Source organism: Zosterops lateralis, assembly GCF_965231275.1.
Source record: "Zosterops lateralis genome assembly, chromosome: 4".
Classification (NCBI taxonomy): domain Eukaryota; kingdom Metazoa; phylum Chordata; class Aves; order Passeriformes; family Zosteropidae; genus Zosterops; species Zosterops lateralis.
Genome location: NC_139765.1, coordinates 213,668 through 234,447, shown reverse-complemented (window position 1 = coordinate 234,447; position 20,780 = coordinate 213,668). Strand labels below are relative to the sequence as shown.

The window sequence follows — 20,780 nt, the reverse complement described above, 5'->3', positions numbered from 1 at the left end:
ACCATTTCCCACCTTGGTGAGGAGTCTGGAGAGGAAGGCTTCTGCTCTGCATCAGCTGCTGGGCAACAGAACTGGTGTAAAACAGTTTCATTCCTGTAAGAAAAAACAAACCACAGTGGGTCAGTGTTCACTTCACTCAGCAGAAAGCTCAAGGGAGAATGCCATTTTTAGAGCTGTCCCAAGGGGACAGTGACTCCCAGTGATGCTGAAAGAGTAGTCTAATTATTACATGAACATTTTTTGCTCCAAGGTGGAGTGGAGCAGAGAGAAGGGGGCTGACACTACTATTCCCTTTCCTTACCTGTTCTGCTGCTGATGTCAGCCTGCGGAGAATGGGGCAAAAGTACACAAACCAGAAGTTTTCCTCCTAGAAGCATTTGTTGCACAACCCCATACATCTCATGAAAAACAGTTTGATCTGTTTTAAATTATATTTCTGTTGGGACAGAAATGTTTTCTTGTGGATGTTTCCTATACATTGCAAATTAGTTGATTTTTTTCTTACCCATGGCTAAATTACCTCTGCAGACATTTCTCATGAAGCCTCCCTAGAGCACAGAAATGGTCTTAGCACATCATTACTGGGCATTACCAGAAATAGTAATGGAGAACTGACAGGACAAGCACAAGTAGGGGGACTGAGACCGTGACAAGAGAAAAAGACCATAGAAGAGAAAAGCAAAACCCTAAGAAGTAACCAACTTGAGCAAAACAGGAAAACAAAACACTAAAAATGTGTTTATTAGATAAGAAAGGCAAAAGATTTCATCCAAAGTAAGAAATGCTATTGTTGAAGAAATTTTAGACACCGGCCTCTCATTTCCATTAGATAGGTTTATTTCAAGAAATCAATTATGGTATTTGGTATCTCAAGCTTGATGACTCAAAGGAGGGATCCCAAACAAAGAAATCCCTGGACAATTATACCCTTATGACCTAAACTCCACTTACATCACGCAACAGTCCAGATCAACAGCATTATTGGGGTCTGGGGTCTCCCTGTTTTTACCAAGTGGTTGCCACATGTTTTGTTCATATCCTCCTTAAACCAGTTTCAGTGGAGGTTTTGGGCAGTTCTGTGTCTTGGTGTCTGCCAAGGAAGGTGGGAGCCTCCCTTGGAATGGGGACTATGACCCCCTTGTCCCCAAATTATTCTAACTTTGAGCTTGAGGGGCTTTCAGCCCAAGGCACGGGCAGAGGGCTGGCAGCAGTAGTTTACACGTGTGTGGGGTGTGTGTGTGTGTTGTGTGTGTGCCCCAAGGTGGACAAACCCGGCCCCGCCCCGCCCCAGCCCCACCTGGGCACACAACTCCCCTTGGGTGCAGTTCCGCCCGCAGCCACCAGGGGCGCTGCTGGCTGCCGGCCGGGTGGGGCTGCGGCGCTCCAGCAGGGGGCGCTGTGCCGCCAGCCCCGCCCCGTCTCCCTCACGCGCTAAAATGGCGGCCGGGCTGGGCGGGGAGGACGGGCCGCAGCGGGAATCTCGGGGCCGCAGCGGGAATCTCGGGACAGCAGCTGGAACGGCAGAGCAGGCCGACCTCAGGCAGCGAGCAGGAGGTAGCAGAAACACATCAGCTGTGGCAGGAGCCGCGGGGTGTCCCGGCAGGTAGGCAGCGCGTGGCCGCCGCGTACCAAAAACTCCAGAGAAACCGCGGGTCGGGGCAGCCACAGCCTGGCTCCCCAGCACGGCTGGAGAGGCTCCCTTGGAGGGGAAAAGGGCTCTGGGGTTTCCTCTGAGGCACCTCAGCAGGGGGGAAGGGTTGTTTTTTAATGAGGTAGGGTGTTAATAAGGTCCAGTGCAATGGCCACTCCCACACAGAGCTTCCCTTGCAGCAGGAGATGGAGCCTCGCAGGGGTGGTGGATTCTCCCCACAGGGACTGCAGCCTTTCTCCTCTCCAAGGCCAACAGTGAGAGAACAAGAGACTGAGCAAGTGGTGGGATCATATTTGGGTCTGTATTCAAGCAGGCTTACACAAATACTCCTGTTCCCACATCCTATCACACTGCTCATTTACAAAGATTCATTTATATTGAAAAAGACTTTTAAGATCATTGAGTCCAACCATTAACCCAACTAAACCATGGCCCTTAGCACCACATCTACATGTCTTTTAACTACCCTCAGGGATGGTGACTTCACCACTTCCCTGGGAAGCCTGATCCAATGCCTGACCACCCCTTCAGTGAAGAAATTTTCCCTAATAACCGATCTAAACCTCCCCTGGTGCAACTTCAGGCCACCTCCTCATGTTTTGCCACTTGTTACTGGGGAGAAACCCCCACCTGGCTGCAACCTCCTCTCACAGAGTTGTAGAGAGGGACAAGGTTGTTCCTCAGCCTCCTTTTCTCCAGTGCCATCAGCTGCTCCCTGTAAGGCTTTTGTTCCAGAGCCTTCCCAACAACTACCAAATAGAATCTTTTAAAAAATAGACACCCCACGTTTCAGCCATTTCTAATTCAAGCATTTCCCTAAATGAACCACACTGTTCTCTGCTTTTATTCAAACAGCAGATGCACAACTTCAATTCCTAATTGCACATGAAGAAAGCAAACAAGAAGGAGGGAAAACATAGGGAAAAAGAGAAAGGAACAAGGATGGACAAAAAAACTGAGAAACAGAAGCGTATATATAGATGAAATGCCTTGCTAGTTAATTATCATGGTAGAAACACAAAGAAAAGTAACAGGGAAACAGGGAAAGTGATTTATTAAAAAACTATGGACATTGATCTAATACCAATATCCAACTATGACGGACAAAGACTCTCTAACAGTTTAAAGTTAGAAAGTGTGTGTTTATTACGACGCCGGGCAGCGTGCGGGATAGCTCCCAGAAACACACGCGCAATTTACAGATCATCACAGGGCCTTTTATCTTCAGGAGTATTGAATACACAAACTACAAATGCATATTCATAGCTCTGATACCTCCCATTCCCCGCTTCGTATGGTAATTAGCCCAAAAAGCCACCAAGCATGCGTAGTTTGTTCTTTGAAATGGGTCGGTGGTCTTTTTCATGGGGTGGGGTCCCAAAATGATGAAGTAAGATTGTCTTCCTCAGCTCTGACTTTTTAACCTTTAGTGTTTGTGACAGCTAAATCCTGTTTTTCCCAGGACTGTTTGATTTATGATTGTATTGTATTCATGGGGTCTATTGATTATTCAGGATGCAGAAGCCCTAGTTTGACAGCTCCTCTGATTGATCGGTTCCTTCCAAGGATTATCAGTTCTTTCAGTCTGGCTTCTGTTAGCAAAAGGGAAGTCCTAGCTACATTATCTCAGCACTATCTATTTTGACTACAGTCTTTAATTCTTCTAAATCTATGCCTCATTTTCCCCACTTCTCCTTTTAAAGTGAGTAAATTCTTTTACTCAAAAGTGTTTTCCTCATCAATCCAATCTGTACAGCTAGTGTCTCTTAAGATCAAGCCATACGCTTTTGATAATGAGGTTAAGGCTGCTATTCATTGTAGCATCCTCCAATTCCAAACAAGCATCGCAACAGATAAAACTAGACTTATACTAACTAGAATAAGCAACACAACTATAGGGTGGAGTAAGACATTTAGTATACCAGTTGCTGTTGGAGACCACCCAAAAAGCACATCCCACCAGTGATGAGACAAATGTTCCTCAAGCCTCTTAAATACTCCTTTGATGGTTTCTGTGTCATGGTTTTCTTTCAATCTGAGATGTTTCTATGGGTACAGGCAGTATTTTACAGGAGCCTGATAGGAAAAATTACATTCCTTAATTCTAACAAAATTGCAAACACACAAATTGAATTGGGTAATGCAGCATGCTGTCTTTGGACAGACACAACCTTGCTCTGTATACACCAGTGAAGTTTCTTCTTGCAGTACAGGGCTCTGGATTAACAGTTTGCTATTTTCTTTCAATTTCTTGTGCTCACATTCGGTGTTCAGAAGGGTACAATACAGTTCCCTCATGATTTAATCTTTAGGGGACTATTGGCATGTATAGTTAAAACAAAGGCTGTCACTGTACTAGTCACAGGATTATAGGTGAAATACTCTTAACCCTGTTTCTAGCACCCCAGTGAGAGATCTCTAGATGACACCTGGGGATCACAGCCTTTCTATTACAGGTACTCTTTTATTGCACACCCCTCTATTTTGAGTCTAAATGGAGGACATTTCCTTCCCATAACCCTTAGCATCTTATTTAAAGCCTTACGAGAGTAAGCATCATAAGCTTTTCTTTGGCACCTGTTTATCTCAGTCACATTGCACCTATGCAGTATTGCATTGACCTTTGTTATGGTTAAGCTTATTACAGCAATAATTACAACTTTCCACATAGTGTCTATAATAACTGTTAGTCCATCTATTTGTGGTTCCGAGTGAGTTTCACGGTGGTCTTTTAGTTCATCGTCGCCTGGTGTGATGTTCCAGATTCCTTCTGGGCCTTTCTTCACTCGGGAGTGATGGATCCAGGCCTTCTGTTCTTTGATCTTGATTGCAGTGAAAGTAGTAAGAAGCATCTGGAATGCTCCTTCTCACTGTGGTTCCAAGAACTTTTCTGCAAAAGACTTAATTTCTAGGTTGTCTAATTTTTTTGTTTTGAGCTCCAGCGACATATTTCTTAGGGCCACCATATACTTGTGGCTCTCTATCTGGGGATATGGTGGCTGGAACTCTACCCCTGGTATTATTTTTGCAACCGTGCTTTGGTTACTTCTCGGGCTTTAGCCATTTTAGTAGGCAAGGCTTCTGGCCATCCTGAAAAGGTATCAGTTAACACCAATAGGTAACGGTATCCTCCCTTCCCGGGCAGCTCTGTAAAATCAATTTGTTATTGTTGCCCAGGTCCACAGCCTTTCTCAATTTGTCTCATTTTAGGCTTTGGTGTATTTTTGGAATTAATTTGGAGGCAAAGACTACACTAACGGGTTACCTGTATCACTGTACTTTGTAACTTTCTGGCCACAATTCTTTCTTTCAAATAACTATACAAGATGTCTATTCCCCAGTGTGTTTTCTTATGTTTTTTTTTTGCACTAATGGCTACAACAAATAGGATGGTGCTACAAGCTTCTCTTTCTCTGTCATGGCCCACCCTTTCTGATTATAATTTGCTTTTTCTGCTTTAATAAGTTTCTTACCCTTTATATTATATACTGGCTTACCTTTAATTGAAAATTTTTTTTCCATCTGGGATAAGTGCTACCTCAATTGTTTCATCGGGTACCTCACCTTTAGCTGCGTCTTTTGCCTCTCTGTCCGCCAGCATATTCTTCCAATTAGAGCTCACTTTTTGATGCGATTTGTGCCATCCTCTCAAGTAGCTGCACAGCATCTAGCAGCTTTAGGATTTTTTTTCCAAATGGCTCCGTGTGCAAGGACTACCTCAAAGGCATACCTTGAGTAAATGTCCAGCCTTCTGTGCAGAGGTGTTGGTGGGCAATGGTCCAGACTCTATTACCTCTCTGCTGATGGTAACTGCATACCCAGCATGCCTCTTTCCACTGACAACGTAGCTGCTTCTGTCAGTAAACCAGGTCTCAGCATTCTCAATCGGAGTGTCCTTCAGATCCGGGTGACTGGAGTAGGTGGTTTCGATGGTCTCCAGGCGGTCGTGGATCACTGGTTCTCCTATACTCCCGCTGAGGAAGGAAGCTGGGTTCACAATGTTAGTTACCACAATCTTAACATCGTCTTGTTAGGAATCTCTGTGGGGAGATCTAATGTCCTCCTTTTCTTCAAGGACTGCAGACATTGTATGGGACACTAGCACAGGCATCTTCTGGCCTAGAGTGAATTCTGAGGCACTCTGGCTATCCTTTAGGAGCCGTGTACTCACGTCTGGAAGTCCCAGGGCTGGAGCTTTTTTAACCCAGGTAAATGACTATTTGCCTCATCAGCTGGGCTTTCTTCTGGGATCTGCAAGCCCAAAAAGTTTAGGAGGCTTACCGTCCGGTCCACTCATGTTCTCTGGACCTGGGTAGCTATTAGGAGGTCTTCTGCATACTGGAGCAATTGTTTGCAAGCTGCTCCCCAAATATCTTCCACTTTGAGGTTCTCCTGTGCAAGGACCACTTCAAAGGACTCAAATGAAAAGATTTTCTGGCTGGCTTTATGGAAAGGGAGGCAAAAGAAAGCATCTGCACATCTAAAACAGTAAATGAGTTAAGATATAAGGGTTAGCAACTACTGAATACAAGCCTTCAGTTATCTTGTCAACAGCTAAGTTATGACTTGTCAGGCTTCTTTACTGGCACGATAGGAGTGTTGAAATTAAACTGACACTCCTTCAGTATCTTTAAAAAGTTTTCTTTGCCCTGCCAGCATGTCAGGAGCCTACACTCCAGGAAACACTTAATCTATTTTCTTTTTTTATTATTATTATTTTTTTTTCTTTTTTTTTTCTTTTTTTTTTTTTTTCTCATTAAACTTAACAGTTTTACATTCTTTACCTCCAAAATAATTTTTCTATTTTTAAATATTACTTTTGCCTCCAGCTGCTCTAGCAGACTTCTGCCCAAAAGTGCAGATGGAGCATTAGGCATATATAAAAATCGATGGATTCTCTATTGTTTCCCCAATTTAAACTTCAATGGTTTGTAAAAGTAAGCCTTTTTTAGGTTGGCCAGCCGCTTCTTTTACTATTACATAGTTACTAGTTACAGGTGTTAGGGTTTTATTGCCCCGGTGTCTTATCAAGAATTTTATTTCTTTTTTTCTGTTATGGCATCAAGCAGCAATTGGGATCTGGAAAATGCTGCTTGATTACAAACTTCATTTTCTTAGCAACCCCTATTGGATCACTTCGATAGCTTTTAGCACCCTTTTCCCAAATCTCTAAATCACTCTCCATCAGAGGTACTTAAAAGAAAAACCTCATACAATTGCCTAGACACTTAATCCAAATTACTGGTTATTAATTTTTAGGGTTTCTGAAATTCCGTTTCTGGGCAGGGGAACTTTTTGAACCAGCTTTTCAATTCTTGTTCCTTCTATTCTTAAAACAAAAAGTTAGCAATATGTATTCTTTAAAACAAGGCTCGAAGCACCAGCTGTTGAAGAAAGAATTTGTGTTTACATAAAAAAGGAAAATTTTTTTTTTATTTAAAAGAAAAACCCACGCGATTACTCAGACACATAATTCAAATTACTGGTTATTAATTTTTAGGGTTTCTGAAATTCCATCTCTGGGCAGGGGAACTCTTTGAACCAGCTTTCCAATTCTTGTGCTTAAAATAAAAAGTTAACAATTGAAGAAAATTTGCAATCAACTTCTTATACACTGTCCCCCTTCACCAAAACCTGTTTATGGGATAGCAATTTTTTTAGGCTCACAAAACAATGGGTTCAAAAACACTCCACAAATTTTTGCACTGAGGAAAAAGCGGGGGGGTTTCTCGGTCAGGCAGTTTTGGCTCTTTTTACAATTAAAACTGTATTCCACAAACAAACAATAGTTAAAACAAACACATCAGGCTTTTCAGAATTTCAAAGACTCAGACGGAGGTGACAAATCCCGGCTCCCTGCCGGTTACCGGGACAACCCAGATTCCTGCCTGATCACTGTGATATGTCACAAAAAGCCACCCAAAACTTTTTTTTTTTTTTTTTTCTTATAAACAACAAACAGTTTATTCACCCATAGATGTTTTTCTATTGAACAGCACACTGATTAAAATCACACTATCAGTTATGCGGTCAGAAATTACAGCGCTCTCCGTGACACCCTCCAGTCACGGCCCAAGCACATCCCCCCTGAATTCTTCTGCTTTTTAGCAGAGATATCCTTCCGCGGGTCGGCGGGGGTTTTAAAATCTCTTAAAAACAAAAACACTTACAACACAAACTTTCACAATTCACACCCATATGTTACACAAATTAAGCACTTAATCACAAAGAAAACTTAAACAATCACAATTCACACACATACGGTAAAAACAAAAACACTTACAACACAAACTTTCACAATTCACACACATACGGTACACAAATTAAGCACTAAAGAAAACCCAAACAGACACGAATACACACACATCCAGCGTTCGCGACCGCAACTCAAAACGGGACCCTGTTCACCTCAAAAATTCAGGCTAGCCTCTCAGATTATGAATTTACCAAAGTGCACCTTTAAACCATGGATGGAGCCACTACGCTCCCGATATCAATAGCTCTGTGCTGCCGCTGCTTTCTTCCTTGAATGCAGCCCACAGTGACCAGCTTTACCTGGACAAACCAAAGATGGAGCCACTACGCCCCCAATACAGCATCTCTATGCTGCTGCTGCTTTCCCTCCCTGGAATGCAGCCAACAAGTGACCAGCTTTACCTGGACAAACCAAAGATGGGGCCACTACGCCCCCAATACAGCATCTCTATGCTGCTGCTGCTTTCCCCTCCTGGAATGCAGCCAACAAGTGACCAGCTTTACCTGGACAAACCAAAGATGGGGCCACTACGCCCCCAATACCAGCATCTCTATGCTGCTGCTGCTTTCCTCCCCTGGAATGCAGCCAACAAGTGACCAGCTCTACCTGGAACACAACAACACAACAACAATACTCCTCGGAGATTCCAAAACCCAGGCCTCTGCTTTGCATAAGACGTCTCTTATGACTTATAAGCCGCCTCTATTCAAAGGTACCTTCATTCAATACATTTTTCTTTAAACATACCTTTTGTCCGTAGTCCAGGAGGTTCCGGTCTTTCCCCGGGTGGACGGTAAGGTCTGAGGAGCCCTCACCCTGAAAACTCCGGGCAGGCGCCTTGAGGGGTCCTAGACCCCACCGGCCCCACGGCCAGAAAGAGCAGTTCTCCTGCCTGGCTCGCCAAAATGATTTATTAAAAAACTATGGACATTGATCTAATACCAATATCCAACTATGACGGACAAAGACTCTCTAACAGTTTAAAGTTAGAAAGTGTGTGTTTATTACGACGCCGGGCAGCGTGCGGGATAGCTCCCAGAAACACACGCGCAATTTACAGATCATCACAGGGCCTTTTATCTTCAGGAGTATTGAATACACAAACTACAAATGCATATTCATAGCTCTGATACCTCCCATTCCCCGCTTCGTATGGTAATTAGCCCAAAAAGCCACCAAGCATGCGTAGTTTGTTCTTTGAAATGGGTCGGTGGTCTTTTTCATGGGGTGGGGTCCCAAAATGATGAAGTAAGATTGTCTTCCTCAGCTCTGACTTTTTAACCTTTAGTGTTCGTGACAGCTAAATCCTGTTTTTCCCAGGACTGTTTGATTTATGATTGTATTGTATTCATGGGGTCTATTGATTATTCAGGATGCAGAAGCCCTAGTTTGACAGCTCCTCTGATTGATCGGTTCCTTCCAAGGATTATCAGTTCTTTCAGTCTGGCTTCTGTTAGCAAAAGGGAAGTCCTAGCTACATTATCTCAGCACTATCTATTTTGACTACAGTCTTTAATTCTTCTAAATCTATGCCTCAAAAGGAAGAGAGCTGTGAAGTTTCAGGACTTTAGGCTCAGCCTCCTGTGGGTGTTTTAAGAAAGAATCATCTCCCAGGTCCTCCTCAGAGTGAGCACACTGAGCACCACAGCTGCAGTCAGCTCTTGACTCTGGTTCTCACGATTCTTGTGTGTGCTCAACACCAGCCTTGGCTGTTTTCTGCCCAAACCAGAGCTGTACTGAACCTCTGAGGTCCTAAGATCTCTGGAATATTCGTGCCCCTCACCTCCCACCACGGGATGCTGATCCTGTTCACAGGCAGGAATCTGCCTCCAGCCCATTTGGGACTCTGTCCCACTCCAGGGGCCGAGACTGCCGTGGAGAATCCACAGGGAGGTGGTGAGGAGCAGGTACTGCCTGAGGGAGGTGAATGGGTGAGATGCAAACGGGTATCCCAAGGCTGTGCCAAAAGCTCTTCCAGTGACTGGGAGCTGGGAAGGGTATCTTATTACTCCTATTAAATCCGAGTTCTCCAAATGCCCAGGAGAAGTTGGAGCTCTGGAGCTGTTTGCACTCTTCCTTTACAGCTTGTTTCTCCTATTGTGATCCTCAGGCATACACCACAGGAGCTGGGCTCCACCTTGGAGACCACTCCTGTTCATTCTCCTCTTTCTTTCCATCTCTTGATCCTCTGATATTTTGCAAATCCATACCCTCCCTTTAGCATCACAGCACCCAGACAGGGGCAGGGAGAGGGTTAACCTGTGGAAGGAGTTGACCCATTCCCACCTGAAGAGGTTGTGTGTTAATTATTATCAGGACAAAGCAGCTCTAATCTAGGTGCAAAAGGTAGGTGTCCTAGAGCCTCGCTGCCACCTCTAAGCCTCGAGGAAGTGCTCCAGGAAAGCAACTGTCTTCCCAGTGCTGCAAAGTCTTCAGGTAAAGTGTTATTTTTGTTGCTGTGGTTCAAGAGGGCCTGTCAGGGTTGTAGTGTCTGGTGGACACCTGGGTTTTATCCCCCCGTAGTGTTGTCAGCCTTTGCAAGTTTGAGGTTTGAAATGAGCCTTGAGATGTTTAGTGTCTGTCATAAGTCAGGGCAATACTTTTGATGGCGGTTTGTTGTTTTTTCTTTTCCTTTCTATGCCGTCTTTTTGTTGTGTTTTAAAACAACTCTTACTTCATAAGCCAGAAAGGCTACATAACTTGAATATGCAGCCTCTGAGGACTTAAGCCCTAGAAAGCATGAGCCTTGTTTCAGCCTTTGAAAAACAGGGAAGGAGGCAATGTAACTTCACCCATTACTCTGGAGAGTGGATCTGTAATTTTGTTTCTTTTTAAATACCTCTGGCAGGTGTCAATGGTGGACCAATTAAAAGGGTCGGTTCAGGGCTTGCTTTTTTCTGTACATCCTCTGCTCTGCCTTCCTCAAACCATTGCAGAGACTGAAACTAAGCACACACTATTGTTGGCAGCTCAGGCAGGTGATTGTGGAGATAATTTCTCCCCATCTGCCAGGATACTGCTGAACTGTTCTGTTTCCAATTTATTGCTTTAAAAATAAACAAATTATTATCTCTTGGGCTGTACACTGATGAAAGCTCGGAAGGGAAAACCAGCGAGCAGAAAAGGTGTTGTGGGTGAGTTGGGTGGCACAAAAGAGGAAGGGGCTCAGGGAGAGGAGGGGAGACATGCAGAGGCAATTGCTGCCAGCACCACGAGACCAGCGTGGGGAGGAGCAGCAGAGGACAAGGGCCAGCACAGATGCAAAGGGAGGACTGAGAACAGCCTGGGCCTGTCAGTGCCTTGCTCCATCTAGCTGGGCTGCACCTCCGGAGGCAAGGATTTGACAGCCCAGACCTCTCTTAAATGCAGAGATAGCTTGGCCCAGGAGTTCCCCGTGCTGCCAATTGAAACGTTAGCCCTCTCTCCTCTGAGAGAAAACAGCTGACCGAATTTATTCAGTTGTCTTTAACATTGCTCCTGACAAGAGGTGTCCTGCAGCCAGCTGCCTGCAGCCTCAGGAGGGGTATCTGTGAATGAACTGTCCAGCCACAGCAACTCCTGCTCTGTGATGAACTTCAGAGAGGTTTGTGCCAAACCTGCTGGCCAGCACAGGCTGTCTAGTCAGCTCAGGAGTTAGCTCTACCTTTCTGGCTTCTCAGCACTGTGCAGCAAAGGGGCTCCATGACTCATGCTGCCTTGGTCTTTCATCAGTGGATCCCAAGGAGATAAGCTTTTTCTCCTCTTAAAAACTTGCATTGTAGAGGAAACAACAACTGAGGTCCAAAAATCAAAAGTCTCTGTAGTTTGCATGTCACAGCACAGACTGGAGCAAACCTTCCTAAAATTCCCTTAATGCTGTATCTTTACCTTTGGACAAGTGCCTGGGGCTTTCAGCTCAGTGTTGCCCCCTAAGCATCAGTGTCCACTAGTTTAGCACTGATGAGAGCTGTCTTGAAATAGAGATGCTCATCTGCTGAGAGCTGTGTTATGGCAAACAAACCCAACCTCTTTTTGTTCTCCTGCACCCTTACAAGAGCAACCCCCAGCCCAGACAGCATATGGAGAAGGGTGGTGCTCCCTGCTCTCCAGCAGTCAGCTTTAATTAAACATATACCTTGTGTGGCCTGTTCCCAAAGACAAAGAGCAGCTCTGTGTTTTTCTGCATGAAAGATTTTAGACTACCAGAAATGCCCAAACAAGACAGAATGAAAATTGTTCTTGCTGCAAGTACACGGAGCGTGCTTCTCTCTACCGTGGTGCAACACCCCTGCATGATCTCACTGCTCTGGTCAGCTGTGTAGGACTGCTGGCCTGCTCCATAAATGAAGATCCCTGGGTTCCCCAACTGCCAGTGCTTAGTAACCTCTGAGTTCTGATCCTTGAGCCCTACTGACCTGCATATCCAGCAGCCTTGCCCTTGGCCCCAGCACACAGCAGTTCTCAGAGATCTGACCATGCTAAAACAGGCAATGTTCTATCAGTAAATGACTAGTCCACCTCATGCAGCCTTTCTGGTTTCTCTTCAAGACTCCACCTCTTGAAGAAAAGCAGAGGCTTTGACCAGAAGTCACTGTTTTTAGTGCTGGGTGTCTCAGCTTTCCTGGGGTCTTTCGCCCTTGTCTCTATCCTGCCTTTTTTTGGGTAGCTGCCAGGAGAACCAATGGAGTCACCGAAAATCATGGCCTAGGAGGGGGAAATCAAAGGCAGAAAGAGTCAAAGAATACCTGAAGTCACCTCAGATGAAGTTTTACTGGGTGTTATCTTTCTTAAGATGAGCCCTGGATAACCACAAACAGGAGTTATTTAGCAACACTAAGTTAATGAAAGACCAGTTGCAGTCCTTGGACTCCCCCAAAATGTAGCTCAATGTAGCTCTACCTACCAATGGAGCTGTGACACAACCTGGCTAAGGTTAGCTGCAGACCTTACTCCTTCTATCACCTCCCTCCTGTGATAGATCTATTTTTGACTCCAGTCAACCTGGAACTGAGAGTTGAAGTGAGATCTCAAAAAGGCAACTCTGCTTCCAAGAATACTGTCTAACAACCAGCTGCTTCTCCCCACTTCTTCACTCTTTGCTGCAGAATACCACAAAATTTTCTAGCTCTCTTAATGGCTCATCTCAATTGTAGGGCATTAGATGGGTGTTTTGGAGGCAGTTGAATATGGGCAGGGTTCATATTGTAAGGAAACATACAAGATTAAAAATAAATTCAAAGTAATTTCTGGAGTTTAAGTTCATTAAGTCCCTGTAAATCTGATGGCCTACTCATTGTTATGGGATACTGTTGACAGCAAGAATTTAATAAGACTCAGAGAAGAACTAGACTTAATTTTAAAGATTATTCTATTAGAGTACTTAATGCAGATCCTTCCCAAAGCAAATGTGTAGGACTCAAACTTATCAGCATTAGAAAGCCCACAGCTCTTTTTAACTCTTTCCTCTTCAACATTTGATGTTGGCTGTCTCAGAAAAACAGTTACACAAACCAGAACCACAAAAATGACTGAGAAAATTCTGCTTTAAGGGGTATGGGCCTTATTAACCAAGATATTGAAGTGTAGGAGTGCAACAAGACTGAAACTATTGTTTCCTGGAAATAGAACAAACCTTCCCAAACCATGTTAGAATGATAATATAAAAGCAAACCTGTACTTGAAAGCCTCCAGGTATACAATGTGGCAAAACCTGCATGTGATACAGTAATTCTACAATTTTTATAAGGTTACTTAGTATACCTATCATGTATTTTCTAATTAGGAGAGTAGTTGGTTAGGTAATATTTTCCTGGGTACTGCTCCTTTGGAATTGGTCCAGGGGCTTCTTTGCCCCACTTTGTCTTGTCTTTCCAGATTCTGGTTGGAATACAGAATGTCCTTGTAGTTGGTTCTCCTCTTGAAATAAGACTAAACAGTATTGCAGGAATGTATTTAGAAGGTTAGCTTATTGCTCCAAAATGTAGGTGAAAAGAGTAGCAAAAATAACAGGAGCTACAGCCATGCATTAGCCATCCACAAAGCTACAAATATATGAAAAATATAAAAAGCTAAAACTCTTAAGCCATCACTGTAATTTTATTTTACACTCCCAGCAATTACTACAACCCAAACCTGAGCGTTTCTGGGATTCAGGGATCAAGCATTTTCTTATTTCAGACCAGTGCCTGTCTAGCTCTGCCCTATAACCCTCCGCAGGCTTCCACATCTAGTTAATTGCATGACAAAAATGAAGATGTGTCTTGATGATGTCTAAATTTGAGCACACGGTCCTGTGTACCAAAAGCAAACTGCTGAAGACACCCCTGTGCAGTGGCAGCAGGATGGATGAATGTACTACACACACGGATGTGCCCAGCCTTGCCAGAATGTCTTCTTCTATAATGTTTCTGTATAAATTTGATTATCAAAAGATCGGTGCTCATCCTCATCCTAAAACTTACCTAGCACCTGCTTAATCATCATCATCTCCTTTTTTGGTACAAGAATTCATTTTAAGCCAAAAATCCTTTCCATAGCATTACTATAAATTTTTTTTTATAGTGCTTGAGCATGGGATGAAGATGGGATTCCCATTGCCAGAGTATTTACATTTTGTCACTAGAGCATGTAGATTTTAGAGAGCCTACAAAATATCTTAAAACAAATTGCCCTTGCTAGTATGAAATACCATATGCATCCACTAATGTTTGGAAAGTGACAATCCAATGTGACGCTGACGCAAATGTGACTCTGAGCTATTGTGGGGTTTTCAGAACAGCACAGCTTGGGAGGATAAGCACAAAGCACTGTGCTGGGGAAATGGAATTTCCTGTGTTGGAGGAAGAGGGTCTGAGCCAATGCTGCTGTGAGCTGATTTTATTTTTTATTTTTTAACTCATTGGGTGACTCCAACAGATATGTCAAATGTGCCATTCATTTGTGACCATCTGCTCCTAGGGATGTGGAGATTAATGCCATATCTTCCTGAACAGTTGGTTGCTTGGCTTACTTTAGTCCATATAAGTGGCAGGGATTTCTCCTGTTCACCTTCACTTTTACCTAGAAGAAATTCCTGGGGGAAAATGTGGCATGAGTGGCAGATGGGTGCGTGGATTTTGGAAAGAAGTGGCGGTGCTTTGCACCAATTTCAGTGCATGTGGATGTGTATAAAGAGAGGCTGAGCATGTAGTGATAGACCCTCTTTATTGTAAGGTGCTGGTTTTGGGCTTGGGATAGAGTCAGCAATGTGTCTGGTAAATGGTGAAAATGATCTGTGGCCTCGTGTTCTGGCTCAGCAGGGTCTGTTCCCCTGCCATGGACCTGAGCACACAGTCCTCTCTTGGTGACAGGCTGCCTGACATAAAGCTGTCACCTGTGAATCCACTGTAGTCAATGAATATTGCTGCTGGCAAGTCCATTTCCTTACCCAGAAACACCTGAAGGGAATCTCATCCCTTTTTTAAGCCTATCAGGTGTGGTTGGGCTAACTGCCAGGTTTTCCCACATGCTGGAAATGGACAAGGGTGGGAAAAGGAGTGGGATGTGCCCAGGAATCAGCTGCAGGGGGAGAGTCCATGCTGGGTCCTGTCTGACTGATATCTCCTTATGACAGCCAGAAGCAAAGTCTGGGGCCAGGTTTTGGACTCACTTTCAGCATTTCTCATGCCATCTGGGGCATTACTTTTTGCAGTTTTGTGGCTCTTGATGCTTCAGCTACAATGGGATGAAATAACTTACTCAAGGTGAACTAAGGAGGATAAACTCACCCTGTTTATCTGTGGACTAATTCTGTTATAACCAGAGACAGGCTGGATGAGAGAAATGTCCACAGGAGGAAACTTAAGATCAAATATCTATGGTATGAAGTTGGATCCTTAAAGTAGTTACGTGTGATGTGTTTCATGCACACGCAGTGCCCTCATAAAAGAGAGTAGCTTGAAAGGATTTGTAAATAGTATTTAAGTTGGATGGAACAAAACATTCTGATTTGGGACACTTGGACAGCCTGGGAAAAACTCTCTGCAGTGGGGTACTCGTATCTCTGATGTTGCTGTGTTGGTGTCTCTTCCAGAATCACTTGTGGATGAAATACTCTTTGGGCTTATGGGGAATGCTACTCACACTCCCCTGTGTGCGCAGCAGAAGTGATCCACTCAGAAGTTTCTTTCCTTGCTGTTCTTTCCTAAGGGACAGTAGGAACAGGGATGAGGGAGATGATGGTACTCGATAATCAGTTTTCAGGAAAAGACTTCCTGGGGAGAAGAGAAGAGAGTTTGCCATTAGCAGCTAGAGGGATTGGGGAGGGCTGTGTCTCCTGAAATATTGTTGATTTGGGAGTCCATTCACTCCATTTATATTGCCATTGGCATGGCTGTCTGCTAATTGGTCTGGTGCCTGTAAGCACAAACAGGAGGAGGTCAAGGTGGCCATGGGAGGAGGAAATGCTGTATGTTGGACCTTGCAGCCCAGTGTGCACCTTCAGCCTCTTCAGATCCTCTGTCAGTGCTGGAAACATTCAATGACATTTTGTGCTAGACAAGCCACAACACCATTTTCTTTGGCTTGCTAACAGACTGAGTAGTGGCACTCAGGAAAAGCAGCTACTGTGTAAAAGAGCAGCCTGATATTCTGTGTGTGTGCACATCTGATCGTGTGGAGGGGATCCTCTGGTGACACACGCAGCGCTCACTCTGCAGTGAGCAGAGGTTTCATAAGTTGTAGCCAAAACTATACTTCAGATACCACAACTAGGAAGCTATTAAAAATCCAAAGCATGTGTGAGGGGGAGTTTGTGTAAGTTCCTGAAATAATTTCAGTTAAATAATTACCATAAACAGAAACTATGTCAAATAATTTCTTAGTAGAAAGCTATTTTTCCAAGATAACATGTGACCTTTTCCAGGACAACATCCCTCACTTCCAACTATCTTCTATATCATTGTTTTTTAAAGGTAATGGAATAATTACATGTCAGCCAATGCATTCTGATAGAGATCTTCCACGGCTTGAAACATCTTTTCATACCTCTTCTATTTTGCACTGTGCAAAGGCCCTTTCTTCTTTGATCAAATAATAGATTTATAACTACATAAAAAGGAAATAGCTGGCAAAAGCTCACTTTTAATTACACTGATAAGTATTTTCCAAATCCCCTCCCTATAATTATAGTTTGTCAGCCTCATACCACTGAGTATGTGGTCCTTCTGAAGAGATCTAGAACCAGCACTCTGCCTGAATGCTCTGCTAGCACAGCAAACACCTTTTTTCTTCTCTCCTATTTTGGGCCAATATGTATGAATACTAAAAAAAAGTGAAAGGCTTGTGTTTGTGGAATTGGCAACCCCTTTCATAATTACTGGGACTGTGAGATATAAACGGAATTTAGGTCTCTTCCTCAGTAAGAATAAATTATTTTTACTTTTTGAATGTGTCAGAATTGGACTCAGTAAAAGGATTTTTATTATGAGTGAGTATTTAGTCTGTTTTTAACCAAGCTTACCCTTTTTACTGGCTTCTCACTCATGCTTAGCCCCTTAGTACAGGAAGAAAGCCCTGGAATTTTCCAGAGGCTAAAATCAAAGTGTCCCTAGCACGGGAGAATAACACAAAAGTAAATGAAGGAGTGTGTTGGGAAAGATGAGACAGGAAAAGTTTACAAATATGATTGCCTGGCAAGAAATACTGAAAATATAAAACCTGTGAGTGAAATAGAAATGAAAGCTGAGCTTTGAGATGTGATCATGGCAGGCAGGAAGACAGTGATTAACTGGGAGATGGGTTGAGTGATAACAAAAAACGGGACACCAAGGGACCCAAGGGTGTAGCCCAGCCAAGGTATCCGGGAAAAGGTGGATAAGAGAGTAGCCTTTACAGTCCAGAATACAGAGTTATAACGTAATATAGCAGTTCATAGGCTGTATGCAAAGTCTGTAGGTTTTGTATCTCACACCGGTTGCTCACTGTAAATTAGAATATTCAACACAAAAAGACAGATAATGTATTGTAACAAGGACCTCACTCTCTTACCCTGTTATCCCTCTCACCCTCTGGCGCTCTCTCTCTCTCTCCCCCTCTCTCTCTTAGGGGCTTCCCTTCAGCCGAGGCTGGGGGCTGAAGGCAGGTCCTTTTTACCCACGACCCTGGCAATAAAACCACCTGATTCTAGAATATCTCAGGTCTGCAGAGTTCCCTCTCCCTGCCGTCGACGGATGCCCCTACAGGAGTGCTGTTCACTAATGCAGGATCTCATAAACGTGCCAATGAGCTCCATCCACAGGTCCCCTCTGAGCTCCCCGTGCCCCTCGGCAGCACTGCCGGCTGCAGGCCTGTCCCTGGCTGGCCCTGCAGGGCCAGATGTGCTGCTGGCAGCTCTGCAGCTGTGCCCCCCGCAGGCAGCTCTGTGCCCCCCGCAGGCAGCTCTGTGCCCCCCCCGCGGGCAGCTCTGTGCCCCCCGCAGGCAGCTCTGTGCCCCTCCGGGCAGCTCTGTGCCCCCTCCGGGCAGCTCTGTGCCCCGCCCCCCCCGGGCAGCTCTGTGCCCCTCCGGGCAGCTCTGTGCCCCCCGCGGGCAGCTCTGTGCCCCCTCCGGGCAGCTCTGTGCCCCCCCCGCGGGCAGCTCTGTGCCCCCCGCGGGCAGCTCTGTGCCCCCTCCGGGCAGCTCTGTGCCCCCCCCCCCCCCCGGGCAGCTCTGTGCCCCCGCAGGCAGCTCTGCTTTCCACGCTGGATTCCAGCACAGCAGGACAGTGAATGGCACCAGCAACTAAAAACGAGCTGAACAGCTCATTCCTACCATGTTGGGCTGATGCACTAAATGTCAGTGGTGATGTTGTTCTGCACACTCACCACGGATTTTCAGGATAGTTCTGTGCAGTAGGTCCTGCTGCCCAGGGCTGAGTTGCCCCGGCTCTGCTGTTGAGGCTTGACACAAAATTAACACAGGGACTGCAATTGAATGTGGCAAGGAGGATCAGAGCTTGGCTTGCTCTGGATTAGAAGGCTTTAGAGGCCTGGTCTGGGGCCTTGGCTCTGCAAGCCCAGTTACTACCACACCTGCAGGTGTCTGGGGCTGCTGCCTCAGTGACCCCATAACTGAAAGTGGAGTGATTTCCTAACCGGGATGGACCACAAGGAGAATTAGGAATGCAGAACTGGACACAGGTTGCTTGCTGGTATAGCCAAGGCTAAATGGTGCAGTTCCCTAATGATGGAGAGCTGAGTTGCTTCTGCTGTGGGAAAGAGAAGGGTGGAGGAAAAGTGCAGGCCCAGTTGCAGAGCTGACTCTAATGCCTCAAGGGACAGATAGCAACAGTCACCACTGCTTCAGAGGAAATTTAATTTGCCCATTTCCCTTCCACACACACCCCCATGCTTCTGCCAGGGCCTTGGCATACGGAAAGCAGGCAGTGTTGGAGGCTGGTTGTGGACACAGCAGCTGGCTGACACCAAGAGCAGCTGTATTTGCATAAGTAATTGCCCTGGAAAGAAAGTACCATTTGGCACCAATGCGAGCGGGGAGAGGACACAACTTGAATGCTCAGCACATGACCATCACAGACACTTGGGTTTTAGTTAAGAGGAGATTTCACAGCTTCATAAAATCCTGACCTTGCTAAAGTTGCAGAAGAACAGATGGAATTAATGAGGTGTTCTAAGATTTGGATAATGTATGAAATTTGTTCCCTTTGCCCATCTTAACTGTTCAATAATTCCTGAGATTTATAACTAGTAGGACATACAATGTTCTGTCAAGTCAATTTATCAAGACAATGACAGTTTAGGTTAGTCTTAGTCCCAGGAGTTGGATTATTTTATACTCTTTCTGGTATAAAGAAAAAAACTGGGAAAAAATTACCACAAAAATGGAGAAGGCATCTCTTCTTAGCCTTGCATACAGTAATTGTTCATCCATGCCCTATCTCAGAACAAGATACCAAAGTCAGCTGACACTCATATGTAGATATAGATATATATCTGGCCAAAGATATATCCATATACTTGGCCAAAGCAGCAGTGCTTCATTCAGTGATGAGTATGGAACCTGTACTGCCTGCACCTGCAACCATCCACAGAGTTCACCTGGAATTAAAGGAGCTACTTATGTCCATCTGTGCTACTGGTTAGCTCTGTAGTGCCTTATTGCAGATAACTTGTGCCCTGTGGGGACTCTGGACTTCCTAAGCATTTCACTTACAAAACCACAACTGTTCTCTACTTAATGAAGCTTGAAACTTCCCACTGCGTGCCAGAGGCCTTTCTGTTTGGAGGGAAAAAATACATCTAAGGTGTGGTTCTGGAAACATAAACCTAAGAGATTTTCCTCTATTGCAAGAGCCTGATTTCTGCAGAGATATTTCAGGAAAGTTTCATAAACAATTACTAGAATTCAGAGTGAGGAGCTGTGGGATTGATTGTGCTTCTGCTCCTGAAACAAGATGGCTGATGCAGACTTTTTGAACTTTGCAGTTCTTACACCTGGGCAATCTCCTCTAACAGCTGAGATTTAACAAGTTTGCTTCAGCACCCTGGTGCCAGCAGGGCTGTAGCATAAGCTGACACCATGTGGCTCAGCACAAGCTGGCAGTGCTATTTGTGCTTTCACACTTGAGCTGTGGAGCTGCACCAGTGACGCTTCCAGACCTGCTTGCTGGGACCTGACAATACTTCCCATCTTGGGAAAAGGCAACAGCAGTGGCTGTATCTGCATCTGTAGTTACCTTAGCACTTGGAGCTGTTGAAATCTTGGTTCTTGTGGTGAACACATTCTGCCTAGACTCTAGTTTAGCCTTGGAAACTGTGCAGTGGGGGAAGTTCCAGTTTTGGCAGCAGCTCTGTGGTATAAAAAGTGTGTAGGGCATGAAGAGATCCCAGAGCTGTACAAAAGGTGTTGTGAACAGACAA

At 44.8% G+C, this 20,780-nt stretch overlaps 1 protein-coding gene across 1 annotated transcript in view; it reads right to left on the bottom strand.

Annotated features, from left to right (window-relative positions):
- Window positions 1-20,780, bottom strand: part of IQSEC3 (IQ motif and Sec7 domain ArfGEF 3) — a gene marked incomplete at its 3' end in the record, with an annotated part of 99,280 nt that overhangs the window by 50,340 nt on the left and 28,160 nt on the right. The window contains exon 2 of the mRNA XM_083860307.1: window positions 13-93. Coding sequence (XP_083716433.1) covers window positions 13-93 — 81 coding nt within the window. The remainder of the gene's footprint in view (window positions 1-12; window positions 94-20,780) is intronic.